At 51.2% G+C, this 25,302-nt stretch overlaps 1 protein-coding gene and 1 long non-coding RNA gene across 4 annotated transcripts in view; both read left to right on the forward strand.

The window, feature by feature from the left end:
* Positions 1-234: 234 nt before the first annotated feature.
* The window catches only part of CHD8 (chromodomain helicase DNA binding protein 8), a gene marked incomplete at its 3' end in the record, with an annotated part of 81,136 nt that continues 56,068 nt past the window's right edge, over positions 235-25,302 (forward strand). The window contains 18 exon segments of the mRNA XM_071732734.1: positions 235-407; positions 736-930; positions 2,470-2,715; positions 2,717-2,832; positions 5,471-5,558; positions 5,602-5,689; positions 5,692-5,742; positions 5,745-5,868; positions 7,960-8,074; positions 9,083-9,271; positions 11,076-11,144; positions 11,260-11,315; positions 12,993-13,110; positions 15,351-15,434; positions 17,358-17,495; positions 17,580-17,701; positions 19,068-19,311; positions 22,613-22,789. Coding sequence (XP_071588835.1) covers positions 303-407; positions 736-930; positions 2,470-2,715; positions 2,717-2,832; positions 5,471-5,558; positions 5,602-5,689; positions 5,692-5,742; positions 5,745-5,868; positions 7,960-8,074; positions 9,083-9,271; positions 11,076-11,144; positions 11,260-11,315; positions 12,993-13,110; positions 15,351-15,434; positions 17,358-17,495; positions 17,580-17,701; positions 19,068-19,311; positions 22,613-22,789 — 2,325 coding nt within the window.
* Positions 17,745-18,983, forward strand: LOC139790959 (uncharacterized). Of its 3 annotated transcripts, none has more exons than XR_011723745.1 (4): positions 17,745-17,830; positions 17,917-18,034; positions 18,087-18,299; positions 18,353-18,983. It is a non-coding gene; the product is annotated as an uncharacterized lncRNA (long non-coding RNA). The 3 variants fall into 3 exon arrangements; XR_011723746.1 differs by having other exon boundaries at positions 18,377-18,983; XR_011723747.1 differs by having other exon boundaries at positions 17,989-18,299.

Raw genomic sequence — 25,302 nt, forward strand, 5'->3', positions numbered from 1 at the left:
AAGACCCCTCCCCCCCCCTCAAACCTCCCCCTCCCCCCCAGTTTTGGGGGGGTGGGACCCCCCCCCCGAGCAAGTTTTGGCGGGAAAACCTTGACCTTTGACCCTCCCCCTTGACCTTGACCCCGCCCTCCAGGCCCCTCCCTCTAAATTTTTGGCGGGAAACCCCCCCAAACTTTGACTCCTCCCCCTAAATTTTTGGCGGGAAACCCCCCCTCCCCCCCCCAAACCTTGACCTTTGACCCCGCCCTCCGGCCTTTTCCCTCCAAAACTTTTGGCGGGAAACGCCGCCATCTTGCCCCAAGATGGCCGACCCCATCATGGACCTCTTCGACGACCCCAACCTCTTCACCCTTGACCCTTTACCCGATGACCCCAGCCCCCTCCCACCCCGCCCCCGCCCCGTCACGTGACCCCGTCGCCGAAGCCCTCGGCCTATCAGGAGCCTTGGACCCGCCCCCTCCCCCTCCGGACGACTTAGCCCCGCCCCCTCAGGACCCTCCCCCCGCCTCCCTCGACCCTTTCATGGGCGTGGCCTCCGTGACCTCCCCGGCCCCGCCCAAAATCGTCATCCTCAAAGCCCCGCCTCCCCAAGGGGGCGGCGGGGCCTCCCCCACCCCCCCCCGCCCAATTCCTGGCCCCCGCCCACCTCGGGCCCCGCCCAAAATGGCGGCAAAGTCGCCTTGGCCAAGGTCTTGGCCCCTCAGCTCCGCCCATTGGTCAACGCCGCCGTGACGTCATCGCCCGCCGCCTGGCCCCGCCCTCCACCGATTGGTCCAACCGGGCCGCCCCGTCAAGCAATTGGTTCTCCAGCCCCTCAAGGCCACGCCCGGGGGGGCGGGGCCTACGGGGACCAACCCGACCGCCGCCAACGTCACCGCGGCCAACACCGCCATGAAGCCCGCCGTGACCTTGACCTCTGGCCCCGCCCAGGTGACCTTGGCGACAACCCCGGGGGGGCGTGGGGGGTCCCAAGATGGCGGAGGGGGCTGTGGGGTGGGGTCTGGGGGGGGTCCCAAGATGGCGGAGGGGGCTGTGGGGTGGGGTCTGGGGGGTCCCAAGATGGCGGAGGGAGCTTTAGGGTGGGGTTTGGGGTCACAAAATGGCGGAAGGGGCCTTGGGGTGGGGTCTGGGGGTCACAAAATGGCGGAAGGGCCCTTGGGGTGGGGTCTGGAGGTCACAAAATGGCGGAAGGGGTCGTGGGGTGGGGTTTGGGGGGTCACAAAATGGCGGAAGGGGTCGTGGGGTGGAGTTTGGGGGGTCCCAAGATGGTGGAGGGGGCTTTGGGGTGGGGTCTGGGGGTCCCAAGATGGCGGAAGGGGCCTTGGGGTGGGGTCTGGAGGCCACAAAATGGCGGAGGGGGCCTTGGGGTGGGGTCTTGGGGTCACAAAATGGCGGAAGGGGCTGAGGGGTGGGGTTTGGGGGGTCTCAAGATGGCGGAGGGGGCTTTGGGGTGGGGTCTGGGGGGTCCCAAGATGGCGGAGGGGGCTTTGGGGTGGGGTCTGGGGGGTCCCAAGATGGCGGAAAGGGCCGTGGGGTGGAGTTTAGGGGGTCCCAAGATGGCGGAAGGGGTCGTGGGGTGGGGTCTTGGGGTCACAAAATGGCGGAAGGGGCTTTGGGGCGGGGTCTTGGGGGGTCACAAAATGGTGGAGGGGGCTTTGGGGTGGGGTCTTGGGGTCCCAAGATGGCGGAAGGGGCTTTGGGGCGGGGTCTTGGGGGGTCACAAAATGGTGGAGGGGGCTTTGGGGTGGGGTCTTGGGGTCACAAAATGGCGGAAGGGGTTGTGGGGGGGGGTCTTGGGGTCACAAAATGGTGGAAGGGGTCGTGGGGTGGGGTTTGGGGGGTCCCAAAATGGCGGAAGGGGCTGGGGGGTGGGGTCTGGAGGTCACAAAATGGCGGAAGGGGCTTTGGGGTGGGGTTTGGGGGTCACAAAATGGCGGAAGGGGCTGTGGGGCGGGGTCTTGGGGGGGTCACAAAATGGCGGAAGGGCCCTTGGGGTGGGGTCTGGAGGTCACAAAATGGCGGAAGGGGTCGTGGGGTGGGGTTTGGTGGCCACAAAATGGCGGAAGGGCCCTTGGGGTGGGGTCTTGGGGTCACAAAATGGTGGAAGGGGCCTTGTGGTGGGGTCTGGGGGGTCTTGGAGATCGGGGGTGGGCGGCGGCCATCTTGGGGATGTCTCCAGGGGATCATGGGAGGTCCCAAGATGGCGGAGGGAGCCGAGGGGTGGGGTTTGGTGGCCACAAAATGGCGGAGGGGGCTTGGGGTGGGGTCTGGTGGTTTTTTTGGGGGGGTCTTGGAGGTCGAGGTGGGGGGGCGGCCATCTTGGAAACGTCTGCAGGGGGTTGTGGGAGGTCCCAAGATGGCGGAGGGGGCTGTGGGGTGGGGCTTGGTGGCCACAAAATGGCGGACGGGGCCTTGGGGCGGGGTCTGGGAGGTCCCTTTGACCCCTCCCCGCCGCCATCTTCCCTGCAGGGCGACTCGAAACGCATCACCTTGGTCCTCCAGCAACCTCCCGGCGGTGGCCACGCCCCCCCGGGCCAACGCCACCTCCTATTGGGCGGTTTGCCCGGCAAGATCGTCCTTCAAGGCAACCAATTGGCCGCTCTGGGCCAAACCAAAGGGGCTTCTGGGAGCCCGGCCAAGGTGGTCACCATCCAACTCCAGGTCCAACAAGCCCCGGCGCCTCCTGGAGGTCCCCAGAAGGTCCAAGTCCTCCAAGGGGGGCGGAGCCGGCCAAGGGGCCCCGGTGCCGGTGGCCTCGGTGCCGCAGGTGGTGGCGGGAAGCGGGCAGAGGTTGACGGTGCCCTTGAAGGTCGTCTTGCAACCTCAGGTGAGGCCCCAGGGGCTGCTGGGAAGGGGAGGGGCGGCCAATGGGGGGCGTGGTTGGTCGGCCAAGGTTGGTAGAACCCAACCATGGGCTTGGGTCACCCAACCGTGGTCTTGATTGGTCAACGAAGCTTGGTAGAACCCAACCATGACCTCGTTTCAGCCAATGGTGGGCGTGGTTGGTCAACCAAGGTTGGTAGAACCCAATCATGGTCTTGGTTGGTCAATGAAGTTTAGAAGAACCCAACCATGGTCTTGGTTGGTCAACCAAGGTTGGTAGAACTCAACCATGGTCTTGATTGGTCAGCCAAGGTTGGTAGAACCCAACCATGGTCATCGTTGGTCAACCAAGGTTGGTAGAACCCAACCATGGTCATCGTTGGTCAACCAAGGTTGGTAGAACCCAACCATGGTCTTGATTGGTCAACCAAGGTTGGGAGAAGCCAACCATGGTCTTGGTTGGTCAACCGGGCTTGGAAGAACCCAACCATGGTCATCGTTGGTCAACCAAGGTTGGTAGAACCCAACCATGGTCATGGTTGGTCAACGAAGCTTGGAAGAACCCAACCATGGTCATGGTTGGCCAACCAAGGTTGGTAGAACCCAATCATGGTCATGGTTGGTCAATGAAGCTTGGAAGAACCCAACCATGGTCATGGTTGGTCAATGAAGCTTGGTAGAACCCCACCGTGGTCATGGTTGGTCAACCAAGTGTGGAAGAACCCAACCATGGTCTTGGTTGGTCAAGTGACCTTGGTAGAACCCAACCATGGTCTTGGTTGGTCAACAAAGGTTGGAAGGACCCAACCATGGTCATCGTTGGTCAACTGAGCTTGGTAGAACCCAACCATGACCTCGTTTCAGCCAATCATGGGCGTGGTTGGTCAACCAAGGTTGGTAGAAACCAACCATGGTCTTGATTGGTCAACGAAGCTTGGTAGAACCCAACCATGGTCATGGTTGACCAACCAAGGTTGGTAGAACCCAACCATGGTCTTGGTCAACGAAGCTTGGAAGAACCCAACCGTGGTCATGGTTGGTCAACGAAGCTTGGTAGAACCCAACCATGGTCTTGCTTGGTCAACCAAGCTTGGTAGAACCCAACCATGGTGTCACTTCAGCCAATCATGGGCGTGGTTGGTCAACCAAGGTTGGAAGAACCCAACCATGGTCTTGGTTGGTCAACCAAGCTTGGTAGAACCCAACCCATGGTCTTGGTTGGTCAACCGAGCTTGGTAGAACCCAACTATGGTCTTGGATCACCCAATCGTGGTCTTGGTTGGTCAACCAGACTTGGAAGAAGCCAACCATGGTCATGGTTGGTCAACCGAGGCTTGGTAGAACCCAACCACGGTCTTGGATCATCTTCCAACCTTGGTAGAACCCAACCATGGTCATGGTTGGTCAATGAAGTTTGGAAGAACCCAACCATGGTCTTGGGTCACCCAACCGTGGTCATGGTTGGTCAACCAAGCTTGGTAGAACCCAACCATGACCTCGTTTCAGCCAATGGTGGGCGTGGTTGGTCAACCAAGGTTGGTAGAACCCAATCATGGTCTTGGTTGGTCAATGAAGTTTAGAAGAACCCAACCATGGTCTTGGTTGGTCAACCAAGGTTGGTAGAACCCAACCACGGTCTTGGATCATCTTCCAAGCTCGGTAGAACCCAACCATGGTCTTCGTTGGTCAACTGAGCTTGGAAGAACCCAACCGTGGTCATGGTTGGTCAACAAAGGTTGGAAGAACCCAACCGTGGTCCTTGGTTGGTCAACCAAGCTTGGAAGAACCCAACTATGACCTCGTTTCACCCAACCATGGTCTTGGTTGGTCGACCAACCTTGGTAGAACCCAACCATGGTCTTGGTTGGTCAACTAACCTTGGTAGAACCCAACCATGGTCTTGAATCATCTTCCAAGCTTGGTAGAACCCAACCATGGTCTTGATTGGCCAACCAACCTTGGTAGAACCCAACCACGGTCTTGGATCATCTTCCAACCTTGGTAGAACCCAACCATGGTCTTGGGTCACCCAATCGTGGGCTTGGTTGGTCAATGAAGTTTAGAAGAACCCAACCATGGTCATGGTTGGTCAACCAAGCTTGGTAGAACTCAACCATGACCTCGTTTCACCCAACCATGGTCTTGGTTGGCCAACTGAGCTTGGAAGAACCCAACCATGGTCTTGGGCCACCCAACCATGGTCATGGTTGGCCAACCAACCTTGGTAGAACCCAACCGTGGTCATGGTTGGTCAATGAAGTTTGGAAGAACCCAACCATGGTCTTGGTTGGTCAACCAAGGTTGGTAGAACCCAACCGTGGTCATGGTTGGTCAACGAAGCTTGGAAGAACCCAACCATGGTTATGGTTGGTCAACCAAGGTTGGTAGAACCCAACTATGGTCTTGGTTGGTCAACGAAGCTTGGAAGAACCCAACCATTACCTTGATTGGTCAACTGAGCTTGGTAGAACCCAACTATGGTCTTGGGTCACCCAACCATGGTCTTGATTGGTCAACCAAGCTTGGTAGAACCCAACCATGGTCTTGGATCATCTTCCAAGCTTGGTAGAACCCAACCATGGTCTTGGATCTTCTTCCAACCTTGGTAGAACCCAACCCTTCCTCATCGCCATCTCCTTTTTCCCAGACTCCCTTCATCTCCAGGAGCCTCCCCGGGCCTCTCGGTGGTCAAAGTCCTCAGCAGCACGGAAGTGGCCGCTCTCAGCTCAAGCCCCGCCCCCCCCTTCCTCTTCCGCTTCCGCCCGGGGTCCTTCCGAGGAAAGCCGGAAGTTGGATCACCAAAAAAAACAGGAAAAAGCCAATCGGATCGTGGCCGAAGCCATCGCCCGGGCCCGGGCTCGCGGGGAGCAAACATTCCCAGAGTCCTCAACGAGGATGAACTTCCCAGCGTCCGGCCGGAAGAGGAAGGAGACAGGAACGGCGGCGGAAGGGGCCGGCGGAAAGGGGCGGAGCCAAAGAGGAAAGGAGCCGGAAGGGCAAAGGGCAAAATGGCGGCGGGAAGAGCAAAGGGAGGAGCAAACCCAGGTGAGCTGTGGGGGGTGGAGCCCAACGTGGGGCTCCGGGCGGCTCCAGGGGCTTCGGGGCTTCGGGTCTTGGGTTTCTTCTCCTGTTCTCGGTCTTCTTCTCCATCTTTGGTCTTCTCCATCCTTGGTCTTCATCCTTGGTCTTCTCCATCTTTGGTCTTCTCCAATCCTTGGTCTTTATCCTTTGGTCTTCTCCATCCTTGGCCTTCATCTCTTGGTCTTCTCCATCTTTGGTTTTCTCCATCTCTTGGTCTTCTCCAGTCCTTGGTCTTCATCCTTGGTCTTCTCCATCTTTGGTCTTCTTCAATCCTTGGTCTTCATCCTTTGGTCTTCTCCATCCTTGGTCTTCCCCATCTTTGGTCTTCTCCATCTTTGGTCTTCTCCATTCTTGGTCTTCTCCATCCTTGGTCTTCATCTCTTGGTCTTCTCCAATCCTTGGTCTTCATCCTTTGGTCTTCTCCATCCTTGGTCTTCTCCATCTTTGGTCTTCTCCATCTTTGGTCTTCTCCATTCTTGGTCTTCTCCATCCTTGGTCTTCATCTCTTGGTCTTCTCCAATCCTTGGTCTTCATCCTTTGGTCTTCTCCATCCTTGGTCTTCTCCATCTTTGGTCTTCTCCATCCTTGGTCTTCATCTCTTGGTCTTCTCCATCCTTGGTCTTCTCCATCCTTGGTCTTCATCTCTTGGTCTTCTTCATCTTTGGTCTCCATCTCTTGGTCTTCATCTCCATCCCTTTGGTCTCCTCCATCCTTGGTCTTCATCCTTGGGTCTTCTCCATGCTTGGTCTTCAACGCTTAGTCCTCATTTCCATCTCGTGGTCTTCATCTCCATCCCTTTGGTCTTCTCCAACCCTTTGGTCTTCTCCATCTCTTGGTCTCCATCTCTTGGTCTTCTCCATCCTTGGTCTTCTCCATCCTTGGTCTTCTCCATCCTTGGTCTTCTCCATCCTTGGTCTTCTCCATCCTTGGTCTTCATCCCTTGGTCTTCATCTCTTGGTCTTCATCTCCATCCCTTGGGTCTTCTCCATCCTTGATCTTCTCCAGTCCTTGGTCTTCATCTCTTGGTCTTCTCCATCCTTTGGTCTTCTCCATCCTTGGTCTTCTCCATCCTTGGTCTTCAACTCTTGGTCTTCATCCTTGGTCTTCTCCATTTTTTTGTCTTCTCCATCCTTGGTCTTCTCCAATCCTTGGTCTTCATCTCTTGGTCTCCTCCATCCTTTGGTCTTCTCCATCCTTGGTCTTCTCCAATCCTTGGTCTTCATCTCTTGGTCTTCATCTCCATCCCTTGGGTCTTCTCCATCCTTGATCTTCTCCAGTCCTTGGTCTTCATCTCTTGGTCTTTTCCATCCTTTGGTCTTCCATCCTTGGTCTTCTCCATCCTTGGTCTTCAACTCTTGGTCTTCATCCCTTGGTCTTCTCCATTTTTTTGTCTTCTCCATCCTTGATCTTCTCCAATCCTTGGTCTTCATCTCTTGGTCTCCTCCATCCTTGGTCTTCTCCATCCTTGGTCTTCATCCCTTGGTCTTCTCCATCTCTTGATCTTCTCCACTCCATGATCTTCATCTCCAACCCTTGCTCTTCATCCCTTGATCTTCTCCAACTCTTGGTCTTCATCTCCATCCCTTGGGTCTTCTCCATCCTTGGTCTTCTCCATCCTTTGGTCTTCTCCATCCCTTTGGTCTCCTCCATCCTTGGTCTTCATCCCTTGGTCTTCTCCATCCCTTGATCTTCTCCAACTCTTGGTCTTCTTCTCCATCCTTGGGTCTTCTCCATCCCTTGGGTCTTCTCCATCCCTTTCCCTCCCCCCTTCTTTTCCCTCTTTCCTCCTCCCTCCCTCCCCCTCCCCAACCAATCAGCACCTCCCCTCCCCAACCAATCAAGACCTCCCCTCCCCTCCCAACCAGCACCTCCCCTCCCCAACCAATCAGCACCTCCCCTCCCAACCAGGACCTCCCCTCCCCAACCAATCAGCACCTCCCCTCCCCTCCCAACCAGCACCTCCCCTCCCCAACCAATCAGCACCTCCCCTCCCCGACCAATCAGCACCTCCCCCTCCCCGACCAATCAGGAGCCCCGTTCCTCCTCTCCCCCCAGCACCATCACGCCGGTGGTCGGGAAGAAGCGGAAGCGCAACGCCTCCTCCGACACTTCCGACGCCGAGGTCCTTCCCGCCCCTTCCCCCCGCCAGGAAGAGGAGAACAGCGTCCAGGTACAAGATGGCCGCCGTCCCGGGGAAGGCCCCAAGGGGGCGGGGCCAAGGGGGGGCGGGGCCAAAGGGGGAATTCCATGGAAGTGGAGATCCAGGGGGTTGGAGATCCTGGAGATCCATGAGGTGGAGTTCCATGGGGTTGGAGATCCATGGAGTGGAGATCCTGGAGATCCATGGGGTGGAGATCCATGGAAGTTGAGATCTTGGAGATCCAGGAGTGGAGATCCTGGAGGTCCATGGGGTGGAGATCCATGGGGTGGAGATCCTGGAGGTCCATGGGATGAAGGTCCATGGGATGGAGATCCATGGGTTGGAGATCCATGGGGTTGGAATTCCATGGAAGTTGAGATCCTTGGGGTTGGAGATCCATGGAAGTTGAGATCCTGGAGATCCATGGGATGGAGATCCCTGGGGTTGGAGATCCATGGGATGAAGATCCATGGGGTTGGAATTCCATGGAAGTTGAGATCCATTGGGTTGGAGATCTTGGGGATCCATGGGGTGGAGATCCATGGATTGGAGATCCATGGAAGTTGAGCTCCATGGGTTGGAGATCCATGGGGTTGGAATTCCATGGAAGTTGAGGTCTTGGAGATCCATGGGTTGGAATTCCATAGGGTTGGAGATCCATGGAAGTTGAGATCTTGGAGATCCATGGACTGGAGATCCATGAGGTGGAATTCCATGGATTGGAGATCCTTGGGGTTGGAATTCCATAGGGTTGGAGATCCATGGAGTGGAGATCCTGGAGATCCTTGGGATGGAGATCCATGGGGTGGAATTCCATGGAAGTTGAGTTCCATAGGGGTGGAGATCCTGGAGATCCATGGGATGAAGATCCATGGGGTTGGAGATCCATTGGGTTGGAGACCCTGGAGCTCCAGGGCTTGAAATCCCATGAAACTTTTGTGCCCCTTTGGGAATTCCTGGACCTTTTCCCATATTTTTTTCCCATGTTTTTTTTTTTTTCCCAACTTTTCCATATTTTTTTCCCACTTTTTTTCCCAGAAGCGCCGCTCCAACCGCCAGGTCAAGAGGAAGAAATACACGGAGGACCTGGACATCAAAATCACCGACGACGAAGACGACGACGACGTCGACGTCACCGGCCCCGCCCCCCCCGCCCCCGCGCCCCTCCCCCACCCCCCGGCCCCGGAGCCCGAGGGGGAGACCCTGCCCTCCATGCAGTTCTTTGTGGTGAGGACCCCCCCCTCTGCCCCCAGATTCCCAAGGTTTCCCCTCAGAATTCCCAAATTCCCGCCGAAAGTCCCAGATTCCCGCCAAAAGTTTCAAATTCCCGCCAAAAGTCCCAAATTTGGCCAAAATTTGGCCAAAATTCCCAAATTTCACCAAATTTCCACCAATCGCCCCAAGTTTCCTCCAAATTTCCCTCAAATTTCCCCAAATTTCCCTCAAATTTCCTCAAATTTCCCCAATTTCCCAAAGTTTCCCTCAAATTTCCCCCGAATTCCCTCAAATTTCCCCAAATTTCTTCGAATTTCTTCAAATTTCCCTCAAATTTCCCTCAAATTTCCCCCGAATTCCCTCAAATTTCCCCAAATTTCCACCAAATTCCTCAAATTTCCCCAAATTTCCCCAAATCCCCCCAAATTTCCCAAATTTCTTCAAATTTCCCTCAAATTTCCCCGAATTCCCTCAAATTTCCCCAAATTTCTTCAAATTTCCCCAATTTCCCAAAATTTCCCTCAAATTTCCCCCGAATTCCCTCAAATTTCCCCAAATTTCTTCGAATTTCCCCAAATTTCCCTCAAATTTCCCTCAAATTCCCCCAAATTCCCCCAAATTCCCCCAAGTTCCCCCAAAGTCCCCCCAAATTTCCCAAAATTTTTTCAAGTTTCTCTCAAATTTCCCCCAAATTTCCCTCAAATTCCCTTAAATTCCCCAAATTTTCTCCAAATTTCCCCAAATCCCCCCAAATTTCCCAAAATTTCTTCAAATTTTCCTCAGATCCCCCCAAATTTCTCTAAATTTCCCAAAATATCTTCAAATTTCCCCCAAATTCCCCCAAATTCCCCCAAATTCCCCCAAATTTCCCCAAATCCCCCAAATTTCTCTCAAATTTCCTCAAATTTCCTCAAATTTCCCTCAAATTTCCCCCAATTTCCCCCAATTTCCCCCAATTTCCCCCAATTTCCCCCAAATTCCCCCAAATCCCCCCAAATTTGCCAAAATTTCCTCAAATTCCCCCCAAATTCCCCCCAAATCCCCCCCAAATTCCTCCAAATTCCTCCAAATTCCCCGAAATTTCCCAAAATTTCCCAAAATTTCTTCAAATTTCCTTCAAATTCCCCCCAAATTTCTCCATTTTTCCCAAAATTTCTTCAAATTTCTTCAAGTTCCCCCCAAATTTTCCCCCAAATTTCCCCCAAATTTCCCCCAAATTTCCCCAAATTCCCCCAAATTCCCCCAAATTCCCCCAAATTTCCCCAAATTTCCCCAAATTCCCCCAAATTTCCCCAAATTTCCCCAAATTCCCCCCAAATTCCCCCCAAATCCCCCCAAATCCCCCCAAATCCCCCAAATTTCCCCAAATTTCCCAAAATTTCTTCAAATTTCCTCAAGTTTCTCTCAAATTCCCCCCAAATTTCTCCATTTTTCCCAAAATTTCTTCAAATTTCTTCAAGTTTCCCCCAAATTCCCCTCAAATTCCCCTCAAATTCCCCTCAAATTCCCCTCAAATCCCCCCAAATTTCTCCAAATTTCCCCAAAATTTCCTCAAATTTTCCTCAAATTCCCCCAAATCCCCCCAGATTTCTCCAAATTTCCCAAAATTCCCCCAAATTCCCCCAAATTTCCCTCAAGTCCCCCCAAAATTCCCACCCAAATCCCCTCAAAATTTCTCCAAATTTCGTCAAATTCCCCCAAATTCCCCCAAATTCCCCCAAATTCCCCCAAATTCCCCCCCAAATCCCCCAGAATCCCCAGAATCCCCCCTCAAGCCCCCTCCCCTTTCCCATCATCCCTCCCGGCCTCTCCCCAGGAGAACCCCAGCGAGGAAGACGCCGCCATCGTCGACAAAGTCCTCTCCATGAGGGTGGTGAAAAAAGAGGTGGGGCCTCCCTCAGGGCTGGGGGCGGGGCTTAGCGGCCTGGGGGGAGGAGCCTGGAGGCCTCTCTTCCCCTCAGCCCAATCCCCTGAGCCCTTCTTTCCCCTCCCCCCCTCAGCTTCCTTCGGGGCAGCTCGTCGACTCCGAGGAGTTCTTCGTCAAGTACAAGAATTAGTGAGTCCTCCAATGAGGGGGGAGGAGCTTGCGGGAGTGGGGGGGGCGGGGCCTCGGGATCGGCCACGCCCACTGGGACCACCAGGAAGGAGGAGGAATCCTCCAGGCTCCAAAACACCCAACTTTGGGGCCTCTTCCAACCAACTTGAGGCCTACACTCAACTTGAGGCCTAAACTCGAGTCTTGAGGCCTACACCCAACTTTGAGGCCTACACTCACCTTGAGGCCTACACTCACCTTGAGGCCTACACTCAAGTTGAGGCCTTACACTCAAGTTGAGGCCTAAACTCAAGTTTGGGGCCTACACTCAAGTTGAGGCCTACACCCAACTTTGAGGCCTAAACTCAAGTTTGAGGCCTACACCCAACTTTGAGGCCTACACCCACCTTGAGGGCCTACACTCACCTTGAGGCCTACACCCAACTCAAGGCCTACACTCACCTTGAGGCCTACACCCAACTTGAGGCCATACACCCAACTTGAGGCCTAAAACTCACCTTGAGGCCTACACTCAACTTGAGGCCTAAACTCAAGTTTAGGGCCTACAACCAACTTGAGGCCTAAACTCAAGTTTGAGGCCTACACCCACTTGATGCCTACACCCAACTTTGAGGCCTAAACTCAACTTTGAGACCTACACCCAACTTGGGGCCTAAACTCAAGTTTGGGGCCTACACCCAACTTGAGGCCTACACCCAACTTTGAGGCCTAAACTCAACTTTGAGGCCTACACCCAACTTGAGGCCTACACTCAACTTGAGGCCTACACCCACCTTGAGGCCTAAACTCAAGTTTGAGGCCTACACTCAACTTGAGGCCTAAACTCAAGTTTGGGGCCTACACCCAACTTGAGGCCTACACCCAACTCGAGGCCTACACCCAACCTGAGGCCTACACCCAACTTGAGGCCTACACCCAACTTTGGGGCCCTACACCCAACTTTGAGGCCTAAACTCAAGTTTGGGGCCTGCAACTCAACTTGAGGCCTACACCCAACTTTTGAGGCCTACACCCAACTTTGAGGCCTACACTCACCTTGAGGCCTTCACCCAACTTGAGGCCTAAACTCAACTTTGAGGCCTACACCCAACTTTGAGGCCTAAACTCAACTTTGAGGCCTAAACTCAAGTTTGGGGCCTACACCCAACTTGAGGCCCTACACCCAACTTTAAGGCCTACACCCAACTTTGAGGCCTACACCCAACTTGAAGCCTACACCCAACTTGAGGCCTAAACTTGAGTTTGGGGCCTACACCCAACTTGAGGCCTACACCCAACTTTGAGGCCTACACCCAACTTGAGGCCTAAACTCAACTTGAGGCCTAAACTCAAGTTTGGGGGCCTACACTCAACTTGAGGCCTAAACTCAACTTGAGGCCTAAACTCAAGTTTGAGGCCTACACCCAACTTGAGGCCTACACCCAACTTTGAGGCCTAAACTCAAGTTTGGGGCCTACACCCAACTTGAGGCCTAAACTCAAGTTTGGGGCCTACACCCAACTTGAGGCCTACACCCAACTTTGAGGCCTAAACTCAAGTTTGGGGCCTACACTCAACTTGAGGCCTACACCCAACTCAAGGCCTACACTCAAGTTGAGGCCTACACCCAACTTGAGGCCTCTCCCCACCCAACTTGAGGCCTCTCCCCGCCACCCAAGGTCTTCTCCTCCCCCCCAGCTCCTACCTCCACTGCGAGTGGGCGACCATCGACCAATTGGAGAAGGACAAGAGGATCCACCAGAAGCTCAACGCTTCAAGACCAAGATGACCCCAGATGAGACATTTCTTCCACGAGGTCAGCGCCGGGGGGGCGGGGCCTGCAGCAGCCATCTTGAGAGGCTTGGGGGCCATCTTGAAAGGTTCTGGGGCCTCCAGGACCTCCAGGGTTGGGTTTTGGGGCCATTTTGAGAGGTTTTGATCTTCTCAAGAGCTCCTTGAAGGTTTTTTTGGGGTCTTGGAGCCATCTTGAGAGGTTTTGAGTCCTCCAAGACCTCCAAGGTTTGGTTTTGGGGCCATTTTGAGACTTTTTGATCTTCTCAAGAGCTCCTTGAAGGTTTTTTTGGGGTCTTGGTGGCATCTCCAGAGGTTTTGGGTCCTCCTGGACCTCCAGGGTTGGGTTTTGGGGCCATTTTGAGAGGTTTTGGGTCTTTTCAAGAGGTTCTTGGAGGTTTTTTGGGGTCTTGGTGGCATCTCCAGAGGTTTTGGGTCCTCCAGGACCTCCAGGGTTGGGTTTTGGAGCCATCTTGAGACTTTTTGATCTTCTCAAGAGGTTCTTGGAGGTTTTTTTGGGGTCTTGGAGCCATCTTGAGAGGTTTTGGGTCCTCCAAGACCTCCAGGGTTGGATTTTGGGGCCATTTTGAGAGGTTTTGGGTCTTCTCAAGAGCTTCTTGAAGGTTTTTTTGGGGTCTTGGAGCCATCTCCAGAGGTTTTGGGTCCTCCAGGACCTCCAGGGTTGGATTTTGGGGCCATTTTGAGGGGTTTTGGGCCTTTTCAAGAGGTTCTTGAAGGTTTTTTTGGGGTCTTGGTGGCATCTCCAGAGGTTTTGGGTCCTCCAGGACCTCCAGGGTTGGGTTTTGGGGCCATCTTGAGACTTTTTGATCTTCTCAAGAGGTTCTTGAAGGTTTTTTTGGGGTCTTGGTGGCATCTTGAGGGGTTTTGGGGCCTCCAAGACCTCCAGGGTTGGGTTTTGGGGCCATTTTGAGACTTTTTGATCTTCTCAAGAGCTCCTTGAAGGTTTTTTTGGGGTCTTGGTGGCATCTCCAGAGGTTTTGGGTCCTCCAGGACCTCCAGGGTTGGGTTTTGGGGCCATCTTGAGGGGTTTTGGGGCCTCCAGGACCTCCAGGGTTGGGTTTTGGGGCCATTTTGAGGCTTTTTGATCTTCTCAAGAGGTTCTTGAAGGTTTTTTTGGGGTCTTGGTGGCATCTTGAGGGGTTTTGGGTCCTCCAGGACCTCCAGGGTTGGGTTTTGGGGCCATCTTGAGACTTTTTGATCTTCTCAAGAGGTTCTTGGAGGTTTTTTTGGGGTCTTGGAGCCATCTTGAGGGGTTTTGGGTCCTCCAGGACCTCCAGGGTTGGGTTTTGGGGCCATCTTGAGACTTTTTGATCTTCTCAAGAGGTTCTTGAAGGTTTTTTTGGGGTCTTGGTGGCATCTCCAAAGGTTTTGGGTCCTCCAGGACCTCCAGGGTTGGATTTTGGGGCCATTTTGAGAGGTTTTGGGTCTTCTCAAGAGCTTCTTGGAGGTTTTTTTGGGTTTTTTGGAGCCATCTTGAGGGGTTTTGGGGCCTCCAGGACCTCCAGGGTTGGGTTTTGGGGCCATTTTGAGGGGTTTTGATCTTCTCAAGAGCTCCTTGAAGTTTTTTTTGGGGTCTTGGTGGCATCTTGAGGGGTTTTGGGTCCTCCAAGACCTCCAGGGTTGGGTTTTGGGGCCATTTTGAGACTTTTTGATCTTCTCAAGAGGTTCTTGGAGGTTTTTTTGGGGTCTTGGTGGCATCTCAAGAGGTTTTGGGTCCTCCAAGACCTCCAGGGTTGGGTTTTGGGGCCATCTTGAGGGGTTTTGGGTCCTTCAGGACCTCCAGGGTTGGGTTTTGGGGCCATTTTGAGACTTTTTGATCTTCTCAAGAGCTCCTTGAAGGTTTTTTTGGGGTCTTGGAGCCATCTTGAGGGGTTTTGGGTCCTCCAGGACCTCCAGGGTTGGGTTTTGGGGCCATTTTGAGGGGTTTTGGGTCCTCCAGGACCTCCAGGGTTGGGTTTTGGGGCCATTTTGAGACTTTTTGACCTTCTCAAGAGGTTCTTGGAGGTTTTTTTGGGGTCTTGGTGGCATCTCCAGAGGTTTTGGGTCCTCCAAGACCTCCAAGGTTGGGTTTTGGACGTTTTTATGGATTCTTGGCGCCATCTTGAGACTTTTTGACCTCCTCAAGAGCTCCTTGAAGGTTTTTTTGGGTTTTTTGGAGCCATCTTGAGAGCTTTTGGGTCCTCCTGGACCTCCAGGCCTGAACCTTGGAGAACCTTGACCCCTCCCCCTCCATTTTTTCCCCAGGATGAGGAACCCTTCAACCCCGACTACGTCGAGGTCGATCGGATCCTGGACGAGTCCCACAGCGTGGACAAAGACAACGGGGAGGTCAGTTGGGTCCTTCCCAAAATTCCCACCATTCCCCTCAACCCTTTCTCAAATTCCAAGGAAAATTTGGTGGAGAAAAAGTAAAAAATTTGGGTGAAAAAACCCAAAAAACTTCAAATTTATCGCTCGGAACGCCAAAAACTTAAATTTTCGTTAAAAAACCCCAAAATTCCCCCCTTTTTCCCAAATTTTTTTAATTCCCAAAATCCCCACCATTCCCCTCAACCCTTTTTGAAATTCCAAGGAAAATTTAGTGGAGAAAAAGTAAAAAATTTGGGTGAAAAAACCCAAAAAACTTCAAATTTATCGCTCGGAACGCCAAAAACTTAAATTTTCGTTAAAAAACCCCAAAATTCCCCCATTTTCCCCCAATTTTTTTAATTCCCAAAATCCCCACCATTCCCCTCAACCCTTTCTCAAATTCCAAGGAAAATTTAGTGGAAAAAAAGTAAAAAATTTGGGTGAAAAAACCCAAAAACCTTAAAATTTATCGCTCGGAACGCCAAAAACTTAAATTTTCGTTAAAAACCCCAAAATTCCCCCCTTTTTCCCCAATTTTTTTCATTCCCAAAATCCCCACCATTCCCCTCAACCCTTTCTCAAATTCCAAGGAAAATTTAGTGGAAAAAAAGTAAAAAATTTGGGTGAAAAAACCCAAAAAACTTCAAATTTATCGCTCGGAACGCCAAAAATTTAAATTTTTGTTAAAAAAACCCAAAATTCCCCCCTTTTTCCCCAATTTTTTTCATTCCCAAAATCCCCACCCTTCCCCTCAACCCTTCCTCAAATTCCAAGGAAAATTTAGTGGAGAAAAAGTAAAAAATTTGGGTGAAAAAACCCAAAAAACTTAAAATTTATCGCTCGGAACGCCAAAAACTTAAATTTTCGTTAAAAAACCCCAAAATTCCCCCCTTTTTCCCAAATTTTTTTCATTCCCAAAATCCCCACCATTCCCCTCAACCCTTTCTCAAATTCCAAGGAAAATTTAGTGGAAAAAAAGTAAAAAATTTGGGTGAAAAAACCCAAAAAACTTCAAATTTATCGCTCGGAACGCCAAAAACTTAAATTTTCGTTAAAAAACCCCAAAATTCCCCCATTTTTCCCCAATTTTTTTCATTCCCAAAATCCCCACCATTCCCCTCAACCCTTTCTCAAATTCCAAGGAAAATTTAGTGGAAAAAAAGTAAAAAATTTGGGTGAAAAAACCCAAAAAACTTCAAATTTATCGCTCGGAACGCCAAAAACTTAAATTTTCGTTAAAAAACCCCAAAATTCCCCCATTTTTCCCCAATTTTTTTCATTCCCAAAATCCCCACCATTCCCCTCAACCCTTTCTCAACTTCCAAGGAAAATTTAGTGGAGAAAAAGTAAAAAATTTGGGTGAAAAAACCCAAAAAACTTCAAATTTATCGCTCGGAACGCCAAAAACTTAAATTTTCGTTAAAAAACCCCAAAGTTCCCCCCTTTTTCCCAAATTTTTCATTCCCAAAATCCCCACCATTCTCCTCAACCCTTTCTCAAATTCCAAGGAAAATTTGGTGCAGAAAAAGTAAAAAATTTGGGTGAAAAAACCCAAAAAACTTCAAATTTATCGCTCGGAACTCCAAAAATTTAAATTTTTGTTAAAAAAACCCAAAATTCCCCCCTTTTTCCCCAATTTTTTTCATTCCCAAAATCCCCACCATTCCCCTCAACCCTTTTTGAAATTCCAAGGAAAATTTAGTGGAGAAAAAGTAAAAAATTTGGGTGAAAAAACCCAAAAAACTTCAAATTTATCGCTCGGAACGCCAAAAACTTAAATTTTCGTTAAAAAAACCCCAAAATTCCCCCCTTTTCCCCCAAATTTTTTTCATTCCCACCATTCCCCTCTTCCGGCCGCCCAGCCGCCATCTTGTCCCCTTTTTTCCCATCATCCTCTTCCAGCCAGTGGTCTACTACCTGGTCAAGTGGTGCTCCCTGCCCTACGAGGACAGCACCTGGGAGCTGAAGGAGGACGTGGACGAGGGGAAGGTTGAAGACTTCAAGAAGATCCAAGCCCGACCTCCAGACCTCAAACGATTGGTCAGGACCTCCCAGGCTCCTCCCCCGCCCTTAAATTGAGGTTTTTTTGGGGTTTTTTACTGGTTTTTGGGGTTTTTTTTCCAGCCCAGGCCTCAGGCCTCGGCGTGGAAGAAGTTGGAGGCGTCCCACGAGTACAAAAACCACAACCAGCTCCGGGAGTATCAACTGGAAGGGGTCAACTGGTTGCTCTTCAATTGGTACAACAGGTGGGCGGGGCTTGGGGAAGGGCCAATGAGGGGAGGGGAGAGGCAAGAAAAGAGCCAGGAGGTGGAAGAGGTTGGGTTGGGTTGGGTTGGGTTGGGTTGGAAGAGGAGACCCAAGAGGTGGAAGAGGAGGTCCAAGAGGTGGAAGAGGAGAAGTTGGGTTGGAAGAGGTTGGGTTGGGTTGGAAGAGGTTGGGTTGGGTTGGGTTGGAAGAGAAGATCAAGAGGTGGAAGAGGTTGGGTTGGAAGAGGAGACCCAAGAGGTGGAAGAGAAGGTCCAAGAGGTGGAAGAGGTTGGGTTGGGTTGGAAGAGGAGACCCAAGAGTTGGAAGAGGAGGTCCAAGAGTTGGGTTGGGTTGAGTTGGAAGAGAAGACCCAAGAGGTGGAAGAGGTTGGGTTGGGTTGGGTTGGAAGAGGAGGCCCAAGAGGTGGAAGAGGAGGTCCAAGAGTTGGGTTGGGTTGGGTTGGAAGAGGAAAGTCAAGAGTTGGAAGAGGAGATCCAAGAGGTGGAAGAGGAGAGGTTGGGTTGGAAGAGGTTGGGTTGGGTTGAGTTGGGTTGAGTTGGAAGAGGAGACCCAAGAGTTGGAAGAGGAGACCCAAGAGTTGGAAGAGGAGATCCAAGAGTTGGGTTGGGTTGGAAGAAGAAGCCCAAGAGGTGGAAGAGGTTGGGTTGGAAGAGGTTGGGTTGGGTTGGGTTGGGTTGGAAGAGGAGATCCAAGAGGTGGAAGAGGAGGTCCAAGAGTTGGGTTGGGTTGAGTTGGAAGAGGAGACCCAAGACTTAGAAGAGGTTGGGTTGGGAGAGGAGAGGTTGGGTTGGAAGAGGAAACTCAAGAGTTGGAAGAGGTTGGGTTGGGTTGGAAGAGGAGACCCAAGAGGTGGAAGAGGAGACCCAAGGGTTGGGTTGGAAGAGGTTGGGTTGGAAGAGGAGACCCAAGAGGTGGAAGAGGAGAAGTTGGGTTGGGAGAGGTTGGGTTGGGTTGGAAGAAGAGACTCAAGAGGTGGAAGAGGAGACCCAAGAGGTGGAAGAGGCGACCCAAGAGTTGGGTTGGGAGATGTTGGGTTGGGTTGGAAGAGGAAAGTCAAGAGTTGGAAGAGGTTGGGTTGGAAGAGGAAACTCAAGAGTTGGAAGAGAAGACCAAGAGTTGGAAGAGGAGACCCAAGAGGTGGAAGAGGAGGCCCAAGAGTTGGGTTGGGTTGGGTTGGGTTGGAAGAGGAGACCCAAGAGGTGGAAGAGGAGATCCAAGAGTTGGGTTGGGTTGGGTTGGGTTGGAAGAGGAGACCCAAGAGTCGGGTCGAGCCTCCCTTTTGCCGCGCCGGGCCGTGCCGCGCCCTTCCCGTCCTCCATTTTGTTTCCTCCTCCTTCCTCTCAGGCAAAACTGCATCCTGGCCGACGAGATGGGGCTGGGCAAAACCATCCAATCCATCGCCTTCTTACAAGAGGTCTTCAACGTGGGCATCCGGGGCCCTTTCCTGGTCATCGCCCCCTTGTCCACCATCACCAACTGGGAGAGGGAGTTCTCCACCTGGACCCGGATGAACGGCATCGTCTACCACGGCAGCTTGGCCTCCCGCCAGATGATCCAACAGTACGAGATGTACTGCAAGGACCCCCGGGTAAGGCCCCGCCCCCTCCCTCCCCGAGCTCCCCTCCCCCTTCCCAGAATTCCTAAGTTTTGCCCCCGGAAGCGAAATCCCGACCCGAAGCGGGAATCGAGGTCGAAACGCCCGGCGTCGGCGCCGAGGGAGGGGCCTCCTGAGGGCTTCTTCCAGCTTTTCCAACCTTCCTCAATCTTCCCCAACCTCAAATTCCCCAAAATTCCCAAATTTTGATCCAAAATCCCGAATTTTTACTCAAAATTTCGAATTTTTACTCAAATTTTGAAATTTCGACCAGAATTTTGGATTTCGACCAAAATTTTGAATTTTCACCCGAATTTCCGAAGTGTTTGTGAGGGGAGGGACCTCTTGAGGTCTTCTCCAACCTTCCCCAATCTTCCCCAACCTCAAATTCCCCAAAATTCCCAAATTTTTACTCAAAATCCCAAATTTTTACTGAAATTTTCAAATTTTGACTCAAATTTTGAATTTTGACCAAAATTTTAGATTTTGACCTGAATTTCCAGTGTGGTCATGAGGGGAGGGACCTCCTGAGGTCTTTTCATACTTTCTCCAACCTTCCCCATCTTCAAATTCCCCAAAATTCCTGAATTTCCACTCAAAATCCCAAATTTTTACTCAAATTTTGAATTTTGACTCAAATTTTGAATTTCGACCAAAATTTTGAATTTTCACCCGAATTTCCGAAGTGTTTGTGAGGGGAGGGACCTCTTGAGGTCTTCTCCAACCTTTCCCATCCTCAAATTTACCAAAATTCCCAAATTTTTACTCAAAATCTCAAATTTTTACTCAAATTTTGGATTTCGAGTCAAATTTCGAAATTTTGACCAAAATTTTGAGTTTTGACCCAAGTTTCTGGTGTGGTCATGAGGGGAGGGACCTCTTGAGGTCTTCTCCAACCTTTCCCATCCTCAAATTCCCCAAAATTCCTGAATTTCCACTCAAAATCCCAAATTTTTACTCAAAATTTCAAATTTTTACTCGAATTTTGAATTTTGACCAAAATTTTGAATTTTCACCCGAATTTCCGAAGTGTTTGTGAGGGGAGGGACCTCTTGAGGTCTTCTCCAACCTTCCCCAATCTTCCCCATCCTCAAATTCCCCAAAATTCCCAAGTTTTGACCCAAAATCCCAAATTTTAAACCAAAATCCCGAATTTTTACTCAAATTTTGAATTTTGACTCAAATTTCGGAATTTTGACCGAAATTTTGAGTTTTGACCCAAGTTTCTGGGGTGGTCGTGAGGGGAGGGACCTCTTGAGGTCTTCTCCAACCTTCCCCATCCTCAAATTCCCAAAAATTCCCAAATTTTGACCCAAAATCCCAAATTTTTACTCAAAATTTCAAATTTTTACTCGAATTTTGGATTTCGACCAAAATTTTGAATTTTCACCCGAATTTCCGTAGTGTTTGTGAGGGGAGGGACCTCTAGAGGTCTTCTCCAACCTTCTCCAATCTTCCCCATCCTCAAATTCCCCAAAATTCCCAAATTTTGATCCAAAATCCCAAATTTTTACTCAAAATTTTGAATTTTGACTCAAATTTCGAAATTTTGACCAAAATTTTGAGTTTTGACAAAAATTTTGAGTTTTGACCCAAGATTCTGGGGTGGTCACAAGGGGAGGGACCTCTTGAGGTCTTCTCCAACCTTTCCCATCCTCAAATTCCCCAAAATTCCTGAATTTCCACTCAAAATCCCAAATTTTTACTCAAAATTTCAAATTTTTACTTGAATTTTGAATTTTGACCAAAATTTTGAATTTTCACCCGAATTTCCGAAGTGTTTGTGAGGGGAGGGACCTCTTGAGGTCTTCTCCAACCTTCCCCAATCTTCCCCATCCTCAAATTCCCCAAAATTCCCAAGTTTTGACCCAAAATCCCAAATTTTAAACCAAAATCCCGAATTTTTACTCAAATTTTGAATTTTGACTCAGATTTTGAAATTTCGACAAAAATTTGGAGTTTTGACCCAAGTTTCTGGGGTGGTCACGAGGGGAGGGACCTCTTGAGGTCTTCTCCAACCTTTCCCATCCTCAAATTCCCCAAAATTCCTAAATTTTGATCCAAAATCCCAAATTTTTACTCAAAATTTCAAATTTTTACTCGAATTTTGAATTTTGACCAAAATTTTGAATTTTCACCCGAATTTCCGAAGTGTTTGTGAGGGGAGGGACCTCTTGAGGTCTTCTCCAACCTTCTCCAATCTTCCCCATCCTCAAATTCCCCAAAATTCCCAAGTTTTGACCCAAAATCCCAGATTTTGACCCAAAATCCTGAATTTTTACTCAAATTTTGGATTTCGACTCTAATTTCGAAATTTCGACAAAAATTTTGAGTTTTGACCCAAGTTTCTGGTGTGGTCACGAGGGGAGGGACCTCCTGAGGTCTTCTCCAACCTTTCCCATCCTCAAATTCCCCAAAATTCCCAAATTTTGACCCAAAATCCCAAATTCTGCCTCAAATTTTGAATTTTGACCAGAATTCCGAATTCCGCCCCAAATTTCCACCAAATTCCCAAGATTTGCCCTCAATTCCTCCCAAATTCCCAACATCCCCACCAAACCTCCATCACAATTCCCAGAATTCCCCAAATTCCACCTTTTACCCCCCAAAAATTTGGGAAAACCTCAAAAAGTTGAAATTTGCCGCTTGGAACTCCAAAAATTTCAATTTTTGTTAAAAAAACCCAAAATTCCCCCATTTTCCCCCAATTTTTTTAATTCCCAAAATCCCCCCCATTCCCCTCAAACCTTCTTCAAATTCCAAGGAAAATTTGGTGGTGAAAAAGTGACAATTTTTGGTTAAAAAACCCAAAAATCTTAAAATTTATCGCTCGGAACTCCAAAAATTTCAATTTTCGTTAAAAATCCCAAAATTCCCCCATTTTTCCCCAAATTTTTCATTCCCAAAATCCCCCCCATTCCCCTCAACCCTTTCTCAAATTCCAAGGAAAATTCGGTGGAGAAAAAGTAAAAAATTTGGGTGAAAAAACCCAAAAATCTTAAAATTTATCGCTCGGAACTCCAAAAATTTCAATTTTTCCTCAAAAAGCCCCAAAATGCCCCAAAACCCACCCCGAGCCCCCTCAAAAAACCCTAAAAACTCCTTAAAAAACCCAAAAATCCTTTTAGGCCTCTCGGCGGCCATCTTGGCGGCCATCTTGGCGGCCATCTTGGCCCTTCCGTTGGCGCCGTCGGCGCCGCCGCCGATTTTTGGGGTTTTTTTGGGTTTTTTTGGGTTTTTTTGGGTTTTTTTTGGATTTTTGGGGCCGTTTCTGGAGTTTTTGGGGTCCCCTCAGGGCCGCCTGATCCCCGGGGCCTACAAATTCGACGCCCTGATCACCACCTTCGAGATGATCCTCTCGGACTGCCCCGAGCTGCGGGAGATCGAGTGGCGCTGCGTCATCATTGACGAGGCCCATCGCCTCAAGAACCGGAACTGCAAGCTCCTCGACAGCCTCAAGCACATGGACCTGGTGAGGACCAAAGGGGGGCGGGGCTTGGGCCTCTGACGTCGTTATGGAGTCTTGGGGTCCTCAGGAAAAGTTTGAGGCCTCCTGGGACCTTCTGGGTGGTTCCTGGTGGGATCTGGAGAACTTCAAAGTTTGGCCCTCAAGCCAACGCGAGGTCCTTGGAGGTCGTTATGGGGTCTCGGGGTCCTCAGGAGGAGTTTGAGGCCTTCTGGGACCTTCTGGGTGGTTCCTGGTGGGATCTGGAGAACTTCAAAGTTTGTCCCTCAACCCAACGCGAGGTCCTTGGAGGTCCTGATAGGGTCCTGGGGTCTTCTGGAACTTTCTGGTTGGGTTTTGGGGTCAACTGGAGAGGTTTGGGGTCTTCTGGTTGGGTTCTGGTGGCTTCTGGACCTCCACCCAACCCAACTGGAAGGACCTTTGAGGTCGTTATGGAGTCTTGGGGTCCTCAGGAGAGGTTTGAGGCCTCCTGGGACCTTCTGGGTGGTTCCTGGTGGGACCTGGAGAACTTCAAAGTTTGTCCCTCAAGCCAACGCGAGGTCCTTGGAGGTCGTTATGGGGTCTTGGGGTCCTTAAGAGGGGTTTGAGGCCTTCTGGGACCTTCTGGTTGGGTTTTGGGGTCAACGGGAGAGGTTTGGGGTCATCCCAGACCACCTGGGTTGGGTTCTGGTGGGTTCTGGACCTCCTCAAAACCCAACTGGAGGGACCTTGGAGGTCGTTATGGGGTCTTGGGGTCCTTAAGAGAGGTTTGAGGCCTTCTGGGACCTCCTGGGTGGTTCCTGGTGGGATCTGGAGAACTTCAAAGTGGTTCCACCTCACCCAGAACCCAACTGGAAGGACCTTGGAGAAACCTTTGAGGTCGTTATGGGGTCTCAGGGTCCTTCAGAGGGGTTTGAGGCCTTCCAGGACCTTCTGGGTGGTTCCTGGTGGGATCTGGAGAACTTCAAAGTTTGGCCCTCAAGCCAACGCGAGGTCCTTGGAGGTCGTTATGGGGTCTTGGGGTCCTTAAGAGGGGTTTGAAGCCTTCTGGGACCTTCTGGGTGGTTCCTGGTGGGTTCTGGAGAAGTTTGAAGTGGCTCCACCTCAACCAGAACCCAACTGGAGGAACTCTGGAGGTCGTTATGGGGTCTTGGGGTCCTTAAGAGGGGTTTGAGGCCTTCCGGGACCTTCTGGGTGGTTCCTGGTGGGATCTGGAGAACTTCAAAGTTTGGCCCTCAAGCCAACGTGAGGTCCTTGGAGGTCGTTATGGGGTCTTGGGGTCCTTAAGAGGGGTTTGAGGCCTTCCGGGACCTTCTGGGTGGTTCCTGGTGGGAGCTGGAGAACTTCAAAGTGGTTCGACCTCAACCAGAACCCAACTGGAAGGACCTTTGAGGTCGTTATGGAGTCTTGGGGTCCTGAGGAGAGGTTTGAGGCCTTCTGGGACCTCCTGGGTGGCTCCTGGTGGGATCTGGAGAACTTCAAAGTGGTTCCACCTCAACCAGAACCCAACTGGAAGGACCTTGGAGGGACCTTTGAGGTTGTTATGGGGTCTTGGGGTCCTCAGGAGGGGTTTGAGGCCTTTCGGGACCTTCTGGGTGGTTCCTGGTGGGGTCTGGAGAACTTCAAAGTTTGGCCCTCAAGCCAACGCGAGGTCCTTGGAGGTCGTTATGGGGTCTTGGGGTCTTTAAGAGGGGTTTGAGGCCTTCTGGGACCTTCTGGGTGGGATTTGGGGTCAACTGGAAAGGTTTGGGGTCTTCTGGTTGGGTTCTGGTGGCTTCTGGTCCTCCACCCGACCCAACTGGAAGGACCTTTGAGGTCGTTATGGGGTCTTGGGGTCCTTAAGAGGGGTTTGAGGCCTTCTGGGACCTTCTGGGTGGCTCCTGGTGGGATCTGGAGAACTTCAAAGTTTGGCCCTCAACCCAACGCGAGGTCCTTGGAGGTTGTTATGGGGTCTTGGGGGCCTTAAGAGGGGTTTGAGGCCTTCCGGGACCTTCTGGGTGGTTCCTGGTGGGAGCTGGAGAAGTTTGAAGTGGTTCCACCTCAACCAGAACCCAACTGAAAGGACCTTGGAGAAACCTTTGAGGTCGTTATGGGGTCTTGGGGTCCTTAAGAGGGGTTTGAGGCCTTCTGGGACCTTCTGGGTGGCTCGTGGTGGGATCTGGAGAACTTCAAAGTGGTTCCACCTCAACCAGAACCCAACTGGAAGGACCTTTGAGGTCGTTATGGGGTCTTGGGGTCCTGAGGAGAGGTTTGAGGCCTTCTGGGACCTTCTGGGTGGCTCCTGGTGGGACCTGGAGAACTTCAAAGTTTGTCCCTCAAGCCAACGCGAGGTCCTTGGAGGTCCTGATAGGGTCCTGGGGTCTTCTGGAACCTTCTGGTTGGGTTTTGGGGTCAACTGGAGAGGTTTGGGGTCTTCTGGTTGGGTTCTGGTGGCTTCTGGACCTCCTCAAAATCCAACTGGAGGGACCTTTGAGGTCGTTATGGGGTCTTGGGGTCCTCAGGAAAGGTTTGAGGCCTTCTGGGACCTTCTGGGTGGCTCC

This window comes from Heliangelus exortis, unplaced genomic scaffold (genome assembly GCF_036169615.1).
Source record: "Heliangelus exortis unplaced genomic scaffold, bHelExo1.hap1 Scaffold_71, whole genome shotgun sequence".
Classification (NCBI taxonomy): Eukaryota; Metazoa; Chordata; class Aves; order Apodiformes; family Trochilidae; genus Heliangelus; species Heliangelus exortis.